Consider the following 20,544-nt stretch of genomic DNA (forward strand, 5'->3'; position numbering starts at 1 on the left):
CTTACCCCCAGCGCGGCAGGACCCTTAAGTCAAGTTAAGTAAGCAGAAAGACTGTTAATTATGGCAAAATAGTACAAAAAACTAATTACTTGGGTTCAATTACTGCCGCTGTGACTTTCAAATCGGATCTGCAAACGTCGTCTGATCCACATCCAGATCCAAAAGGAACAATCAGCTCCTTATAGTTTTTTCCATCAATTTTATTTTCAACGACTGGGCAAACTGAGCAAAATGAATCCTTAGGTGTTAATAGAGATCCTATAATACAAAATAGAATTACTTAATGGTGAGTTAGTTAGTGGTACAATAGTGGTTAGTTAGTGAGAATAACTACGACTACTGCTGTAATTCAGTTATCTGTGTTTTTACTGAAAAGCCCGAACAAGTAATTTATCTTTCCCTTTCCATTGCGTATTCCACGGTTGTATGAATTTATTTTCCCATATATACACTCTCTTTTCTCTTTCACTGTTCCTGTATAAATATTTTGATTGTATATCTTTTCTATTTGCTTAGTTTTACTTGAAATACGAATTCAGAGTATTTTAGCGAATTATATTCAAATAAAGCACCATCTCAAAAGATGAAATACAACAATAAGCTAACCACTAACGAAAGATTTGCTTTGATCAATCTTAAAATACTCTAAAAATACAAAATCTTAAACAGCCCTTCGTTTGCTGACAAAGTGGCTCATGATGGGCAGCCGTAAATACAGAGTTGTGAACGTGATTAATACGGTAAACAGCGATATTTTTTTGTTTACCAATTGTTATTAGTAGTCCAGTACCAACAAATATCCGAAGACATACTCAAAAGTCTCTGCTTTTATTCTTGTTTTAAATATGAAAAATTCAAATTGAAATTGATATTTGTCACTAAAGACTCTATCAGGTTGCGAAACCTAATTTCTTCTTTTAGTTCCCAGGGGTGGCAAAACAAGCTTGTTTTGTAATAATTTTTAATATATTATAATTTCTAATATATTCAATATATTTTGAAAATTGTAATATTTTTAGTATCCTCTACTTCCTTAAAATTATGCCAAAACCAATTATTAATATAATAACATTGGTTAATTTATTAATTAACCAATTAAGTATGTTATATTATTGATTATATTATTAATTAAATTAATTAGTTGTATTATACTATTAATTATATTAATTACCAATGGTTAATTAAAATCTACTCACCAGGTTTTATGACTATCCCTTCACTAGAACTAGATTGTTTTCTGTAGGGTGAACATACTGGATTTTCTGGATCTGAGTTTGTCATCTCATAAACTTCTGATTGCAATCGAAACAATAGAGGTGTTGAAAGATCTCTTGTGTCCTTTAAGTAGAGAATGTAATTTATAAATAGAGACATAGTAACGTTATAGCAATACCTTAAACCTGCTAAATCTAGGCGCAGGTTAAGCAGTTAGTCACACACTCAAACAGCAACTACACTAAAAACATATCTAGGTTGTAATTGAAAGTATTTAAAAGCTTTAAACCTTAAGTTAGCTGTTGTCGTTCTAAAAAAGAAAATTTAAATTAAATCTAAGGATAACCTGTCTCTTCAATCTCAAGTCGTTATTTTTTTACTTTATATTATTATTCCGAGAAAATATAAACTCCGATAATCCTACTAGATTCCACAATAAAGTATAGCTGGATTCTCCAGTGCATATAGTTATATACTATACAATTTTATGTAATATACAGAACAGTATATTTTACAAAATACAGAATCATATATTTTGACCAATGCACTTAACACAATATATTTAAAAAATATAGGTACAATAATATATAGTGGCCAATATAGTTAAATTCTGCAATAAAACCACAGACGAGTCAGTATTTACATTTTATGTTTATTTTCAAGGTATGTACAAGGGTACATCGTTGTATTGCGTTCTTTTAAACTTTTAATGTAATTAATTTGCTTAATCTATGGTACTCTATTAAGCAAAAAAAAATTGATTTGTTGTATTTTAGGAAAAACATAAGAGAAATATATTCATTTTTGTTAAAGTTCTATTAAGCTTAAATTTTTTTTTTCTCTGTATTTTTTTTCTTTGTTTTCTCTTTTCTTATCTTATGTTGTTCAGCCCCGTGGATAAATTATACTGCCTAGATCACTTGTTTATTACTTTGCAAGAATGATTTAAATAAAGTATTTCACAGTAATTCTAGCCTTTCAGCGGGCTATTAGCCCGCTTAAGGGCTCGATCAGCGGGCTATTGGAAGTTCCAAAGTTTGTCCTGCTAGACTCTTGAGATGTCAAGAACTGCATTACGGTGTACGTGACACCCAAGAGTCAGATGTTATTATTTTTATCAGTAAATTTCAAACTAGCTGAGAAAAAAGGATAAGGGGAATGGAGGTAGGAAATAACGTTTTATTAAATACACACCTGCAGTCATAACAAACAGAAGGCTCCAGCGTTTCATTTCATCTTTTACCAAGGATGAACAGGGGTGTCCATTGCTAATTTGGTCCATAGAAAAATCATTAAGGTATGTAGATTGTGTAGATTAAATATAGATAAATGTAGATTGAATATATACTTACTTTCATAACAAACTGAAGGCTCCGGCATTTGGTTTCATCTTTTATCAAGGTTTCTGAATATTGAAAAGGTTTGCTGATTTCTTTTCCATTTTCTAATCTAAGAACGATTCTACGGCGGCTAACATCAAAAGAAAGCAGCATTCCAGCACCTGAAAAACAGATAAGATACAAAAAAACAAAGACAACAAAAGAGAAGAAATAAGAAAGAAACAAGAAACAAAACAGAAAAACAACAATGATAACTTCATAAGTAACAAAAACAAATAAGAAATTTGATTGTCTGAAGTTTTTTGTCTCTTATACATATATGTTATTATTTCTGCAGTTATTTTCAGGAGGCTATTTTTCTGCAGTCAACAGTTTTAATGTTTCAACATATTTAGACAATTTTGACATAATTCAATGGCTGAGATTCAGTATTATCATCTTACAGAACTACTTTTTTTGGAATTCTTCATTGCGTTTAATTATATGGTGAAAATTGTTGAAAAAAGACAACAAAAATTTGTATTTTCAAGTGATTTTGGATCATTCTCCAAGAAGACGTGCATCCTTTGGCTGACTATACTCTAGAGCCTTAATTCTGAAAAAGTATTTTTAATGCCAATGACGTCACATTCAAATGCATTTAAAGACCAAAAAAGATACATGATAGTATTTCAATGACGTTATGCATTGTATGAAAAAGTTGTTTTTAGACGATGTTTTTTATTAGTATCTTGTTACTATAAAATATGCCTAGAGGACGACAAAAAATAAATACTAATTTAATGCCTTTTCAAGCTTCCTTCAAGTGAACACACGTAAGATTTTGAACAAAAACTTCAAATATACCAAGGGGGGCATTAGGATTTTAAAAAAGCTTTGGTTGGCCAGGGCCCAAAATCGGTTGGGAGCCCCTGGGTTAGGTAAAACGTTTTTATATAAAGTTCACCATCCCTATAAGATAAATCACTAGATTCACTAAGGGATCATGTTCATAAGGGCGCTAGCATAGGAGTTTTTTGCCCAACATCCTCCTCCAACTCCAACATCTCAGTATTTTAATTATTTGTTTCTATAGTTTTCTATTTTATAGTATAATTGGCCCCGTTCTTGTCTGTTTTTGCTTTTATTTTCAATTTAAAATGCCCTTTCCTCCCTTAAAATATGGTGGTACTCGTAAACTCTCTTCCTTTTTGCAAATTAGGGTGAAGTGTTACTATAAACCCAACATTTTAGATGAAAGGGGTTAAACCTCAAGAAATAAGGCAGTTGATATATAGATAAGACATTATTTACTTTTTCGGCTCATTTGTGGCAATGAACGGTTTAAAGAGAATGACCCCTTTTAAGTTAAACCAAAACTAAAAAAAGTATGGTTATTATAACAGTATTTACATAAAGTTAATTTACTTTTTAATTTAATATTAAAAACAAAAGACCCATTAGCTTTCAATCCATACATCAAAAGTTTGTGCTAGTGTGTATATTTTTGTAAAAAGAGGAAAAATACCCCTAAATGAGGTATGATCTTGAAGAAAATCATATAATTTAGTTCAACATCTTCAAAACGCTAGAATGAAGGTTTGAAAGTCCTATTTACAAAATTGTGCAATTTTCTTTCAAGAAGTACGTATTCAGGGATGTAAAATGTTAGATCGACCTATTCTAGCGGAAATGAAAATTCTAATGCCATTTTAAAGTAAAAAAAAAACATGTCACAGTAAATTGTCGATGCATAATATTTGTTCCACAAAGCAACAGCATTGGCCCAAATAGGGCCAAATACTATTGATTATTTGAGATAGCTGATCATGTCTGAGTGTTTGAGATTGCCCCTAAGAAACACTTCTGAGCCAAAATTCAGAAATATACGATTGGCTTAGAGAATCAGTCCGTATGACAGCCAGAATCAGACATATGACAATTATAAGTAGGTTCCACGGTAATGCTAATGCTTATACGTTATTGCATAGTGGCACACAACTACTACGGGAAGGTTAGTAGATCTTTTCTTGTGAGGTGGCGGCTCCACATTAAATTTCTTTGTATGAAGCTGTCAAGAGCTGTTGGTATTCTCCATAGACTGAAAGTTATTTTTCCCCATAAAATATTACTGATCCTATATTTCAGTCTATTCCACTCATATCTTTTATATGGAACAAGCATTTGGGCTTCAAATTATAAGTCGGAATGGAAGCAAGTTCAAATTCTTCAGAATAAAGCTATACGCGCACTTTGCAAGCTTGGGCCTCGTCAGAGTGTGAAGGGGTTTTTTATAAAACTTAAGATATTAAATGGGGCTCAACTTCGAGAAAAAAAGATTGCCGAAACTTTATATAAAGTAAGCAAAAATACCGCACCTGAGTCGTTTATGTCGGCTTTTCGAAGGAATGATGAAATTCACGAACACGATACTCGATATGCATCACAACTAGTTACAGAAACGAGACGTCTCGCATCATCTGGTTTTTCAGTCAAATTTACCAGACCGAAAATATGGAATTATTTTCCAAATACTTTGAGAAATGCTAATAGCCTACCAGAGTTCAAAAGTAAGATTAAAAGCATTATTTTATAACAATTTATTTATCAGTCCTGGTTGAACTTCGCTGAGGTAAGGATGCTGGGACTGTTTTGAAAAACTGTTCATTTTAGTTTTATTGATTTTATCCTCTTGTAAGTTTTTTTTCTTATTTGTATTGCTGAGGAGGGCCCATGGACATAGGGCCAACATTCTAATTTGTTTCCCTCTGTCTAAAAAAAAAAAAAAAAATCCCTATTGTTCTTCTTGTTTTTGGTGTTTGGGAAAAGCTTCTTATTGGAAAATATTAGATTCTAATTTCTTGTACCGACAGTTCTCTAAGTTTTTTTTTATTAATTTACGTTTGTTTTCTTTTCTTTTCCCTTCCTCTTTTCTTTTCTTACCTTATATTTCTTGTCTTGATGATTGAATGAATACTGTCACCCTTTAAGGGCAGTGCTCTCTTAGGGTGTAGTTAGTTTAGAGTGTGTGATTTGTTTTTTGTTAATAAACGAATTGAAATTGAAAATACATAAAGAGCGCATTTTTGAGCCCATGTTTAGTAGCTTTCGATAAGATAAGCTAATGCAGAGGAGAGGGCATTTAACCACTAGCCTCCCTTCTCTTAGATAATTTTTTTTTGCATTAAATATACAAAAGAAAGCTGAAGCGGTGAGAGATTGCCAGCTGTGGCAGAAATCAATAGTTTTTAATAACAAAGCATTGTCCTAACAAATTTAAGCTTCAGTGCAAAATATTACAGTTATTATTTAGAATAATTAGGGAAATCTTTTCTAGTCTCTCGCATCCCTCATATCATTGAAGATGTTATTTATTGTCTAAAAAATGCAGAGCAAATGCGTCTGATATAGCTTAATCTAAAAGCTTTGTAATTCAAAAATTAGAATTTTACTATATGACGTGAAAGGTTAAGGGAGGCAGTAGCTTATTATTTATTTTTTGATAAAAATCCGTAAATTTTCTAAATTTCCCTTTCCCAAAAATTCATAAACTTTTACAGAAGTATCACTATAATTTTTACCTTCAAATGTTTGCCCTAAACGAATCAGTGGTTGTGTAGAACAATAGACAATGAACAAGAGATTGGCAGTTTCTTTAACACTTGTTCTGTATTGAACAGTTTAGTAATAGTTGCAGAATACCTGACTATATATTTTTGACTATATTTTTTCTTCGAGTTTACGCATAAGATTTTTCAGTAGCTCCTTTCGTGTATTAAATAAAGAAAAACTAGTTTTTTTTAACTGAAAGTAAGGAGCGACATTAAAACTTAAAACGAACAGAAATTACTCCGTATATGAAACGGGTTGTCCCCTCCGTAATCCCTCGCTCTTTACGGTAAAGTTTTTAATTGTTTTAAAAAGTAGAATCGTGGCAAAGAGTTAAACTTTATTTAATTTCTGAACGTTTTTGAATTAATGCATGTTTGATTTTGGCTCTCCATACATAGGCTAAATTATTAAAATGAAATTTGCATATTAATTCTTTTTTTGGCTAAATGGCTTTCTCTTAGTTTTGATCAGACGGTTTTGATAAATAAGGGATGGGGATGGAGGCCTAGTTGCCCTCCAATTTTTCGGTTACTTAAAAAGGCAACTAGAACTTTTAATTTTTAACGAACATTTTTATTAATAAAAAATATACGTAACTTAAGAATTAAATTACGTAACAAAATCTTATATTCTTATATTTTTAATTATATATATATATATATGAGGGGGTTTGTCCCCTCGTTAATACCTCGCTGTTCACACTAAATCTTAAGTTTTGTCTCATTTCTTTGAGAATGACCCCTGAATTAGAAAGGCCGTAGAATAAATACTTTAAATTACTGAAAATACTTTAGCATAAAGAGCGAAGTATTTATCTCCTCCTAAATACCTTGCTCTTTATGCTAAAGTATTTTTAGAACCCCTCATATGCGTAATAATCTCTGTTCGTTTTAAGTTTTAATGCTACTCCTTACTTTCAACTGAAAAAACTTTTTCATGTTTATATTTTCATTGTTTTTTTTTAATAGTAATGCTAGAAAATCCTGCGCCCTTTTCATTGAATTTCTCTTCCCCCATGAAATATTCCTCCAAGGAAAGATCCTCCCACATAGCCCCCTCCCCTCGACCCCACACCCAAACCAAAAAATCCCCCTGAAAACGTCGGTACACTTCCCAATAACCATTACTGTATGTAAACATTGGTCAAAGTTTGTAACTTGCAGTCCCTTCCCCAGGAACTGTGGGGGAGTAAGTCATCCCCAAAGACATAGTTATTATGGTTTTCGACTATGCGGAACAAAATGGCTATCTCAAAATTTTGATCCGTTGACTTTGTGAAAAAAAGAGCGTAGGAGGGGGCCTAGGTGCACTCCATTTTTTTGTCACTTAAAAAGGGCACTAGCACTTTTCATTTCCGTTAGGTCGAGCCCTCTTGCGGCACTCTAGGACCACTTGGTCGATACGATGACCCCTGGAAAAAAATAACAAAAAAAAAAATAACAAATAAACACGCATCCATTATCTGTCTTCTAGCAAAAAATACGAAATTCCACATTTTTGTAGATTGGATCTTGAAATTCTTTCTGTAGGGTTCTCTGATATGCTGAATGCGATGGTGTGATTTTCGTTAAGATCCTATGACTTTTAGGGGTTGTTTCCCCCTATTTTCCAAAATAAGGCAAATTTTCTCAGGCTCGTAACTTTTGATGACAAAGACTAAAGTTGATGAAACTTATCAAACAGTTCGTGGTAACGAACTGTAGTAAGGAGCGACCCGGCTCAATAGTAACCAAAACTGTAAAACTGTAATTGTAATGCTGGTTTTAAATATATAAGTTTCATCAAGTTTAGTCTTACCCATCAAAAATTACGAGCCTGAGAAAATTTGCGTTATTTTAGAAAATAGGGGGAAACGCCCCCTAAAAGTCATAGAATCTTAACGAAAATCACACCATCAGATTCAGCGTATCAGAGAACCCTACTGTAGAAGTTTCGAGCTCCTATCTACAAAAATGTGGAATTTTGCATTATTTGCCAGAAGGCAGATCACGGATGCGTGTTTATTTGTTTTTTTGTTTTTTCTTTTTCCCAGGGGTGATCGTATCGACCCAGTTGTCCTAGAATGTTGCAAGAGGGCTCATTCTAACAGAAATGAAAAGTTCTAGTGCCCTTTTTAAGTGACCAAAAAAATTGGAGGGCACCTAGGCCCCCTCCCACGCTAATTATTTTCCCAAAGTCAACGGATCAAAATTTTGAGATAGCCATTTTATTCAGCGTAGTCGAAAAACCTTATAACTATGTCTTTGGGACGACTTACTCCCCCACAGTCCCCGTGGGAGGGGCAACAAGTTACAAACTTTGACCTGTGCTTATCAGAGAATAATATAGTAATAACCATATAGTAATGGTTATTGGGAAGTATACAGGCGTTTTCAGGAGGACTTTCTTGGTTTGGGGGAGGGGTTGAGAAGAGGGGGATATGCTGAGGGAACTTTCCTTCGAGAATTTGTAATGGGAGAAGAAAATTTCCATGAAGGGAGAGCAGGATTTACTGGCATTATTTAAAAAAAAAACAATTAAAAAATAAAAGGGAAAAAGCTTTTTCAGCTGGAAGTAAGGAACAGCAATAAAACTTAAAACAAACAGAAATTATTACCCATATGGGGGGCTCACCTCCTTCTAATACCTCGCTCTTTACGCTAAAGTATTTTCAGTAATTTCAACCACTTATTCTACGGCTTTTGTGATTCAGGGGGTCATTCTTAATGAATTGGGATAAAATTTAAGCTTTAGTGTAAATAACGAGGTATTGACGATGGGGTGAATCCCCTCATATATGTAATAAAAACATGAGAATACAAAAGTTCTTTACGTAAGCTAATTTATAAGTTACGTAAATCTTTTACCAATAAAAAAAAATATGCAAATTTCGTTTTGATTATTCCTCTGCGGAGAGCCAAAATCAAAACATGCATTGATTCAAAAACGTTCAGAAATTAAATAAAAAAAACAAGTTTTTTTAACTGAAAGTAAGGAGCGACAGTAAAACTTAAAACGAACAGAAATTACTTCGTATATAAAAAGAGGCTGCTTCCTCATCAACACCCCGCTCTTTACGCTAAAGTTTTTTACTGTTTTAAAAAGAAGAATTGAGAGAAAGAGTCAAACTTTAGCGTAAAGAGCGAGGCGTTGATGAGGAAGGACTAAATTTTAAGCTCTTAAGACTGCTCATTGTGTGAAAAGAGCGATAAGGCAGTCTGCTCGGAATGCCCAGGTGCTTTACTAATAAATTACACAATGAGAAAATGTTGCATAATAGTTCTTGAATGCTTTAAAAGACACTTAAATTAAATATAAAACACGTTAGAAAGTGGGTTTCAGGCCTAATAGAGGCTCCTATGACTCACCTACCCTCACCTCATATTGAAACAGTGGAAAAGATAGTACCTGTGAGAGATCACAGCTTTTTTCAGCCAATTTGCTGCGTTCAATTCCCTTACCAGAGCTGAGCTTTGGAAGATTATAGTAGATGAAAGCATCCCAACAGAGCTAATTAAAATAATTAATGAAGCTTACGAATATATCCAGAATCTTAAAATGATTGTTTTGAACGGAGAAATTTCCCATGGAGACTGTATATTATTGATGAAGCTCATAGGTTGAAAAATAAGAATCGTGAATTACTGGAAGGCTTGAGACTGTAGAACACCGAGTACTATGTTCCTCTCTCTGGTAAGAGAGAAGTGTTCTTCAATTGTTCTTCGTCACAGAATAATAGTGACCTAATTTCCCTTTTGAATTTTCTAGGGCCTCAACAGTTTGATAACAGTAAAAGATTTTTGTCAAAGCTAGGGGATCTGTTGATGGAAGAGCAAGCGCAGACACTACAAGCTTTATTGGAGCCAACGATGTTAAGACGAGTGAAAGAAGATTGGAGTGAAACTGATATGAATCCATAAACCGGGAAACAAAATCGTGGTTTTTTGTATATTCTATCTTCTCATTAAAGAAACTAAACGTATTTTCAATGTCACAGAATATTTTGCAGTGATCAATTCCTGGGCCAAAAAGGCGCAGTAAATGAAAATATTCGTTTAGATCCTGTGCAGTGATGCACAACTACTTTTCTTCAAAAATTTATTTAGAGGCCCTTATAAAATGAGTAGTTTTTCATAGCTTTGGGGCCTTCTCCTCTGGTTAGCACGGGTCAAGACAAATTTGGGAAGATATTTTTACTTAATTTCTTACTTAATTTTTTTAGATATTTTTACTTTTGAGTGGAACTCCTAGCTTTGCTACTTCTAACAATTCACTGAAGCACCAAGCCACCTAAGGCCAACACAGTTACACTCCATACCAATAGCGGACCAATAGCAGGCCAACACTCTTACTCCATACCAATGTGTTTAAAGCCTTTCTCTTACATCCCAAGAAGTCCTTATTTGCCTCAAATCTTTTGTTACGATATCCTTCCAACCCATTCGAGGATGATCTGCATTTCATTTGGCCCTAGACGGTTGGCTGGCAAGGACTATCTTTAGCAATCTGTCATCCTTCATCCGCAGAACGTGTCCTAGCCAACTTATTTATAATGTTTTGGTTGCTATTGGCTCAGGCCCTGTTTGCTTAGAGTTTAATATCATGAAATGTTTAATTATTTAGTATGGATGAAGTGATAAAAAGTAAAGTGAATAAAACAAAGCAACCGTAAAACAAATTTTCATCAAATATTATGAAAAAAAATAAAATCATCAAGTACTCACAAATTTTATTTGGCTTTAACTTCGTGGTGTAGTTGACGCACAATTCAACATTAAAAGTAACGCCTTCATTTGGCTCAATTATTACAGCTGGTGTTGAAGATAATTTCATTGAAAACTTAACCACAGGGCTAGTCCTCAAAACAGTAGCTTGGCCAGAAATAAATGATCCAATGAGAAGATCTAAAAAGGAAACATATATTTTTTGAGAGCTCAGAAAATTCTTCTAAAAGAAGCAAACCTGTTTCTAATGTTTGATATTTTTTTTTATTTAAAACGTATAACATACTAACGGGAAAGAATTCTTCATAGCAATCTCATCTATTCTTCATAGCAATCTCATCTGAGACTGGACGCACATCCACTTAGCAGGTCAAGGGTATAATTTGCCATAGGAAAAGGGAGCAACTGCCCACCCAAACCCCAGTTTGCCCCCTGCTGAAATTTAGCGTCTTCAAAAATCCTGTCAAAACTAAGACAGGCCTACATGATTCAAGCATCCACGGAAACAGAATGGTTTTCTTTAATACTACTTTGCTTTTATGATACTACACGGTTCCTTTCTCACTTGTCCATTTTCACCTTTCTTGGGAAAATTGGTTCCTACTTGCCCCCCCCCCGCCTAGGATTTTGATCTAATTACGCCCTAGATTAAGGTCTAAGGTATGTTAATTGAAAATGCTCAGAAATAAATGACAAAGAAATGAAAACTATTCGGGATAGCATATTGATCAGAAAATATACACAATACCTTGTATTTAATCTATGAGAATTAAAAACAAAAGTAAATTTCAAGACAAATATGATAATACGGTTAATGCATACTAGGATCATTTAGATCATCACACAACGTAAGAAGATAAAAACCTCAACTAAGATCAATGAAAATTGATAAGGAAAACAAAATTACTAACTATTCGAATTGTCATAGTAATGAAGCTCTTACGTATGTGGGCTTTCGCTTATATGACTTTATGTATGTAACTTCTTTATGGACACTAGCTGGGATACAAAATGGATCAAAATGGGAACTCTAGTCTTTCCATAGTTTGCTTTCCTTTTCAGTTTTAGCCAATTTAAAATTCCAGCTACTTACTACAAATCGAACTAAAATTCCAGATATTTGCTTGCTATTTGATCGAATCAAAACATACTAACAGAATCAATGGGCCTACATTTCCATTTAAGCACTCTATAGTTACCAATGGAAATCTACAATGTACGAATCTCATAATCGCCACTGATTTCAGCGATTTTAAATACATTTGAAACAATGAATTGCTCAATAGAGGCAGCTACAATTTTAGAAAGTTTTTTTTTACTCAAGGACTTATTCAAGATGTATAAAATACTACCACTATATCCGTTTCCATCAACATCTTGAGATGCATTACTTATTCCAAACCCTTTTGTAGCTACAAGCGGCAAAAAGAATTCACCACCAATTCGTTCAACACAATTGCTTTCTTTGGGGCGATGCTCTCACCTGAGACTAAATAATTCGTCAAAAATAGGTCAAATTGATACAATTTTCTTGGAATTCTGACAAAAAGAAATATTCTTAAGTTTTTTGGGCCTAAGAATTGCTTGTCTCTATAGAAATCATCCACTCTTGGATCTTGTTTTTTTTTTAAGGAGGGTGAGACAGGAAATGGCACATCCCCCTCGTACCAGAAAATAAAAAAATGAATTGAAAACTTGATTTCTGTAATGGACGAACAAGAAAAGAATGAAACGTATCTAACAGAACTATTTCCTATCAAAAGACGAGACATGTTTGAATGGTGAGAGCTTTAAGGCTTTTTCCCTGTTTTTTTTTTTTAGGATGTGTACGACCTTTCCTTAACATATACTCCTGACCGATACTCCTGTGACCTGAACTCCATTCTTTACATAGTTTCCTATACTTTTTCAGTTTTAGCCAATTTAAAATTCCAGCTACTTACTATAAATCAAACTAAAACTCCAAATATTTACTTGCTATTTGGTCAAATCAAAACATACTAACAGAATCAATGGGCCTACATTTCCATTTAAGCACTCTATAGGTACCAATGGAGATCTACAATGTACCAATCTCATAATCAGCACTGATTTTAGCGATTTTAAATACATTTTAAAACAATGAATTGCTCAAAAGAGACAGTTACAATTTTAGAATAAGTTTTTATTTAAGGACTTATTCAAGATGTGTAAAATACTACCATTATATCCGTTTTGATCAACATCTTGAGATGCAATGCTTATTCCAAACCCTTTTGTAGCTACAAGCGGCAAAAAAAATTCACCACCAATTCGTTGAACAATTTTTGGACGCAGTCCGCTTTTAGCACCATGGTATATGTATACGGCACCTATATTTTCGTTTTCGTATGGAGCTCCAATGGCCACATCTAGAAAAAATGTGTCAATAATACAAATGCTATGTAAATTTCTATTTTATCAGGGACAAATCTCCAGCATTTTCTTTGGGGAGCGGGGGCAAGAAGGGTCCAAATCCGGATGGTCAAGTAGCATGGTATGTATAATAATTTTTTTCTCCACAATCTTGGAGGGGAAACTGCCCCCCTTCTCCCCCAAATGATACTCCAGTGTTTTATTCAATATTTTCACTATAGGTTTCAAGAAGAAACACTATTGGGCACGAGAATAGACCGTTTTGACCAGTTCCGTTTACCTATATTGAAAATAGCGCAACGAACTAGAGATGAAAAAAAGACGAAGCAAGTTGTATGAAAAGAGAGAAACAAGGACATAATTTATTAATAAGGAAACTAATTGCAAATTTCATCTAATGCCTGTTTTAATTCCGTTACTTTATACCACATGGACAACTCTTTTCTTTTTGATCAGAAAATTCTTTGCATTCTTCTTCAAAACACCATGGTAGATGTATACGCCACCTTACTTTCTATTTTCCTACGGAACTCCGATGGCCACATGAAGAAAAAATGTGTGAATAATGCAATATAAACTAAGAATTTCATGGTTTGATAAAAACTGATTAGTAATTTTGATAATATTGCACCGTTGTGCATTAACGTTCTCAGTCCATATTTTCAAGTTTTAGAGTAGAGATAATATAAACTTTAAAAAATTCCTGAAAATTGAAATATGGCTGAAAAGTGTTTTTAAAACAATTATCTAGGCAAACTCATCCTGTTTCCAGTGGCAATAATGAAATTAGTCTGCTGCTTATGTTTTTTCCAGGAAATGGAGTGACCACCCTTAAGCATATTATGATTTTGCCAGAAACATAGAAAAGGGATCGCACAAACCGGTTCAGTTCGCCTAAGGCAAGAATTTTTTGATGTGTTATTTTTTTTGTCTCGTAATTTTAGCGAAATAAAAGAACATATACACACATAAGCCAAAATTATTTGAACAAAACAGAAACTATAAGAACAAAAAGTATGATGCTCATTACCCTTCAAGGGGCTCTGATTCTTCAGCCATAAAGTCTACAGGTGAAGTGTCGCACGTGAGGTTCTTATAAAAAAGGAAAATGCTGTTCATCAAGCAGGGGCGATAGCAACATGAGATCGTCATATTTGATTTATTGATTGACTTCTCATTTAGATATTAGGATCTCAGCACTTCTGTTATTGTTTTTCCTTATTTCCACAAGTCCATTGCTCGAAACGGCTCGTCATCTTCCAAGTTTGTCTTAAAATCCAGAATTCCATAATGTTCCTCATACTGAATCCAACTTAGACTATGTCTACATACGAAAAACTAAGTTTTTCTGTATCAGCACTTCGTTTGGTATAAATCTGCTTAAAAAATTTGCCCCAGTAAAGTAGTTCTTCTTTCTTCATTTCATCTGCAACTATTGGTATTTTACCTCTTGCAAACCGCACAACATTGGCCCAATCTCCTTAGATTCTGACAAGTATATCAGACATTTTCTTTGCCTATTCGATTTAGGCATGGTCACTGTCACACTCTAAGCGGCTATGATCGGGTTCTAGGAATTCTGGTCGATATGTGACAGGTTGCTGCCAGCCAAGTGAGATGGTAGTAAGAAAACACATTCGACACAGAAACATGTTTCTGCTTCGTGAGCCACAGTTGTCAGAATAGAGGTTCACAGTTTCTACCAACTCAGCAATCTTAGAGGGGCTGAGGAACAAGCATGGGGCCACCTCACTGGCCCTTTGTCCACCATTGTTTCACTCCAGAGGTAGTTGCAGGACCATGTTTCCTTACGAGAGATAACATGAACTGCGATATTGTAGATCCAAACCCACCATTTATATAAAACAAGCTTCTACAATCTTATTGTACGAACAGAAAGTATTTTAGACTCTCAAAACTTTCTGGTGTCACTCTAAAACATCTCTTCATCAATTCTCAAAGACAGGCTTATATTCTGGTTCCTATTCTGAGCCGGATCCAGTGAAGATCTGGTATCCGGGTCCGTTCAGACTCATATTCTTTGTTTAGTCCAAGGAGGGGGGTTGGGTTTACGTGGACTGAAGAGGTTCATGCTTAATTACAACTTGCTGAAGTGGGAATGGGTATGTAAAATCCAAATCTTTAGCTTCGACACTATTGGACTAAAAAACTTGTCGAATACACCAAACGATGCAGAATTTTTTTTTTAATGGCAAACATAAGTTCATTTTGCAAAAAAGTGAAAGGTCCGTTTATGCATAACGGTACGGAATAGGCCAAGAGATCTGTTTAAGCACTGAAACTGAGAAGTAAATGCTATTGAACTTAAGATTAAGTTCGAAGACCACACTGGCCTTTTACCAGTAGAGACCTCTACTATAATTTGGTGTCATTTTGGTAGAGACCTCCGCTAATTCGTTTTCGGTGTTCAAAAAATAGATATACTATAAAAAAATCTGACCTTTTGAAGTAACTCTACCGAGAATGAAAAAGTCAAAAGCTGCAAGTAGCAGAATTCGACAGAAATCTAAAATCTGTCAACACTTTAGCAGCACAACTTGTGTTTCGACAGCTTTTCTTTGAGCAAAAAGTATTGTTATATGTAAAAATGGTATTTTCAGATGAAATATGCCAACGAATTTAAAAACTGCCAAGTAGCATTACTATTTTGCTACCCCATCTTTTGCACAGTGGCTGACGAGGCTATGCTTAATTAAGAAGGGGTATCACAAGCAAAAAAACATAATATGATTAAATAGACGAGAAATCGAGAATAATATCAGCCAGTGGACGAAAAAGAGGCGGAAAGTACAAAAGCAGATATTTCGGCAAGGGCTTCCATCAGACCGTCTTCAGTGTTCAAAAAGAAATGAAGACGGCTAGGTGGAGGTCATTGCCTAAATATCTGTTTTTGTCCTTTTCACTTCTATTCTGTTCACTGATGGATATTACCCTCGTTTTATATTTTTCTGGGAAAAAATACAGAAGTCCACATTTTTGTAAATTGGAGCTTCAGACTTCTACACTAGGGTTCTCTGATACGCTGAATCTGATGGTGTGATTTTCACTAAGATTCTATGACTTTTAGGTGTTTTTTTTTCTCTGTTTTCTAAAACAAGGCAAATTTTCTCAAGCTCGTAGCTCTTTATGGATAAGATTAAACTTGATGAAACTTATATATTTAAAATAAGCATAAAAATACAATTCTTTTGATCTTCATGATACAATTTGCACTAAATTCCGTTTTTTAGAGATTCGGTTACTATTGAGCCGGGTCGCTCCTTACTACAGTTCGTTACCACGAAATGTTTGATAAAGTAGTGATAAAGAATAAAACACAAGCAAGATATTAACTGAGAAAAATTCTAAAAATTTCAACTCTACATCCGCGAGCTTTTATCAAGGAAAAAAAGAAAAAAAATTATCAACGAAAAAAACAAAAAATGTTTTTTTTTAGTTAAATCATCTAAAGGAAAGGACAAAAAAAAACACAACAAGATAAAAACAAATAAATAAAATCCATATATTAAACTTGCATCTTTTTTCTCTTGTTACTTATTGTTTTGTTATTTTTTGTTGTTATTTTTTGTCTTTTTTTAAATGATTCAACTAATTCTTTTTGCTTTTTTTTCTGTTAATAAAGGCTCCCGGATGTGTAGTTGAATTGTTCGGACTTTTTTTTATTAACTAATGTGTTGTTGTTTTTATTATTTGTCACTGCTTTATTTAAATTAAACCAACTTTTTTTGCTTAATTTTTCGTAAATGGAAAAGCAGTGTGGTCAAAGATTGTTACAAATCTAATCGAGTGGAAAAATGAGAAGGAGAATTATGAAAATCTAAAACGACTGAAATATATGATCATGCATATAATTATGCGGAAAATCGTAGAAATTTCAATATTAGAAGATAGGCCTAAAAGCCATCCCTCTGCGTAGGTAGTTATTTGCTATGGTCACGGATCTAGAAAAGGGAGGAAATAGGGCATATCTAGGCTGAGGAACTCGCATGAAGTAATCTCTGTTGCTAAAGCATAAAATTATTCTTCTTGAATCGTCACTGACTAAAGTAAGCTAGTGATTAGGGGTAAATATTCAAAAAAATAATATAATAATATTCAATAAATATATAATATTCAAATAATAATAAATAAATAATAATAAATAATAAATAATAATAAATAATAATATAATGCAATAATAATATAATAATAATAAATAATAATAAATAAATAATAATATTTAAAAAATAATATTCAAAAAATATATAAAAAAATCGCATTTTAAAATAATTCTTACCAGGGTACTCATCTCCATTTATGTCACCAAGAACAGCAATTGCAGTGCCAAATCTACCTGGCGCCATCTTGGAGCCGATGATAGAATAATCCATTTCTTGAAAATCCTAGAATAAGCAACGAGACTGATAAATAGCCCACAGAACATTGCTCAAATGCTATTGAAGGCCATGATAAAAAGTGATAGGGTGCGTCATATTATGGATAAAATTTTTTTTAAAAATTGACATATATTCAACTGGTGGCATTATGTCAACTAAAATATTCTATTAGAGGACAAGAAAGGACAAAAGATGTCAAAGAATCTTTCTAAAGGTCATAAAACTGTCCAAAGATTCATATTCTACATAGTCAAAATAAAGGCTTAACAAGAGATAAACATTAAATATTCAAAATTTAAATTAGTATCTGTTCATTTATAGCTAAAGATCAAGTCAGGATATGTAAACAGTAAAGCACATCCTGATTTTATTTTCCAAATTATAGAAAAGGAAAATACCCCTTATTTTCTAAGTATTTTGGGAGTTATGCGCAAAAAAACACTGATACAACGACGATATAAATATATACTTTACCTCAAACCATCAGAACTACAGATCAACACAGCTCCTCGACCAACAGCTTACCACTTCCTAACTCCCCACCCACGCAGCTTTCCTTCAGAACTGTCTACTAAACAACTCTATATCCCATGGCTCCTATCATGCAACTCCCTACTGAATAATTTCCATCAGTAAAAATTATTAGTAATAACGGTTATGAACAGAGAATATGGCCTGAGACAACTTGGCGTTCTTTTACATAGCGTTTTTTTTTTTTTTTTTTTTTTTTTTTTTTTTTTTTTTTTTTTTTTTTTTTTTTTTTTTTTTTTTTTTACTGAGCGTTTCTAAGAGATGCATAGGGTAGTATTGCGACGTAAACATAGGGCGGTAAAAAAAATGCTCGGTAAAACAAGCGTCGACGTCAGCAATGCAGCTGTCCATTGTCAAATAGTTCGTTGTAATAAACTGTGAGTAAGGAGCGACGCGGCTCAATATTAACCGAAATTTAAAAAAAACGGTATTTTTATATTTATTAGATATATTAAAAGAATTGGCTTATTATGTTGATTCCAAATATATCAGATTAATTGATTTTCATTTTACCCATCGAAGGCTACAATTCTGAGAAAATTCGCCTTATTTCGAAAAAGGGAGAAATACCCCCCAAATATGTTAAGACAATGAATTTTAATGAAAATCACACCAACAGATTCAGCGTATCAGAGAACCCTACTGTAGAGGTTTCAATCTCCCATCTTTAATAATGCGGAATTTGTATTTTTTTTGCCAAAAGAAAGATCACAGATGAGGGTTTATTTGATTTCTTTTCCAAGGGGTAATCGTACCGAACCAGTGGCCATAGAATATCGGGAGAAGACTCGTTTTAACAAAAATTAAAATTTCTAGTGCCCTTTATGTGACCAAAAGGATTGAAGGGCAGCTAGCCTTCTGCCACGCCCCTTTTTTCGCTAAAAAGTTCAATAAATAAATTTAAAAATAGCCATTTTGTGGTTTGAGAAGTATTCATACATTTTTTGGGTAGGGTGAGAGGGAGAGTGAATTTTATGTTGTGGCATTTCTAAGGGCAGAATTTTCCTTGGGGAGTGAAGTTTCTAAAAGTGAACTTATCAGGGGAACTTTTTCACTGGGGAAATCGATCAGATCTCCTATACGAAATTCTTTTCATTTGTCTTACTTTCCTTTTGCCGAATAAATTTTACATATGGGGATGTTAAGTGCAATTGTCCGGGGTAAATTTTAACCGGAGTTGGAATTGTCTGGAGGATCGTTTCTTTCGCCCCATCTTCAGTGCCTCGCTCTTTAGGCTTTAAACAAAAAGTTTGACTTTTTGTACCAATTCTTCAAAAACGACTCCATGAAAACGGGTGGTTAATAAGAACGAAATGAAGCTTTTTTTTAAAGCACTACAAAACTTTAGCGTAAAGAGCAAGGTATACGAGGGGAGGAACCCCCCTCATATGCGTAATAATTGCTGTTCGTTTTTAGTTTTTGTAGTACATTCGCTTCTTACGTTCCGTTACTTACGTTCGCTTCTTACTTTCCGTTGAAAAAACTTGTTTTTTTTCTTTTATTTAATCACTGTGATAAACGAAGAGCAAAATAAACGATCTTTTATTTTAATGCCTACGCCAAAAAGGTGGCTTATGGAACTAAATGAAAACGTGAACATTCGGCGTTTTTTACCGCTTACGACTGCTAAAGAGAGAGTGTGTTTGCAGAGGGTATATTATAAAAAAAAAGAGTAAATGTGGAGTCATGAATGAGTTCTTTTCCTGGGAAGAAAAAGGGAAATTGTAAAAAAAAAAAAATAATAATAATAATTTGATGAGGAAGAGTCACTTCTAGTTTGAAGTTTTAGGGGGTTAGGGCCAAATAAGCCCCTGCCCTCGACCCTAAGCAGATCAAAGCTGATTTGTGATGAATGAAAAAAAAAATGTTAATCCAATTTATGCGCCCTAAACTAAATTTTCCCACTATTGGTTTCAAGAATAGCTGCTAATTTAACTGCTCCTCCCCCCTCAATGCCTGTACATATAATAGATTCATCAGAATATAGGAAGGCATTCGGTTTTTTTTAATGGGTAGGGGAGAGGGGACAAATTCTTCATTATTCCAACAATTGTTAATGCCAATATATAAAGGTTTTGGTCTTCAATCGACAGCAAAATAACATTAACGCAAGGAGTTGTTCTCTATTCATGTTCATGTTGTACACAACAGTATGAATCCAATGAACTCTTTTTGCGCGCTTTCAGGTTTATTTATGACGTACTATCAAACAGTTCGTGGTAACGAACTGTAGTAAGGAGCGACCCGGCTCAATAGTAACCAAAACTCTAAAAAATGGAATTTTGATACCAATAGCTATATCAAAAGAATCGCATTTTAATGCTGGTTTTAAATATATAAGTTTCATTAAGTTTAGTCTTACCCATCAAAAGT

General features: G+C 33.7%; 1 protein-coding gene across 1 annotated transcript in view; it reads right to left on the minus strand.

Annotated features, from left to right (window-relative positions):
- Window positions 1-20,544, minus strand: part of LOC136030959 (integrin alpha-4-like) — a 122,084-nt gene that overhangs the window by 58,509 nt on the left and 43,031 nt on the right. The window contains exons 9-14 of the mRNA XM_065710102.1: window positions 17,541-17,646; window positions 13,051-13,239; window positions 10,850-11,029; window positions 2,568-2,716; window positions 1,197-1,338; window positions 90-258 (exon numbers count right to left, since the gene is read on the minus strand). Coding sequence (XP_065566174.1) covers window positions 90-258; window positions 1,197-1,338; window positions 2,568-2,716; window positions 10,850-11,029; window positions 13,051-13,239; window positions 17,541-17,646 — 935 coding nt within the window. The remainder of the gene's footprint in view (window positions 1-89; window positions 259-1,196; window positions 1,339-2,567; window positions 2,717-10,849; window positions 11,030-13,050; window positions 13,240-17,540; window positions 17,647-20,544) is intronic.

The sequence above is a fragment of the Artemia franciscana genome, chromosome 9, assembly GCF_032884065.1.
Source record: "Artemia franciscana chromosome 9, ASM3288406v1, whole genome shotgun sequence".
Classification (NCBI taxonomy): Eukaryota; Metazoa; Arthropoda; class Branchiopoda; order Anostraca; family Artemiidae; genus Artemia; species Artemia franciscana.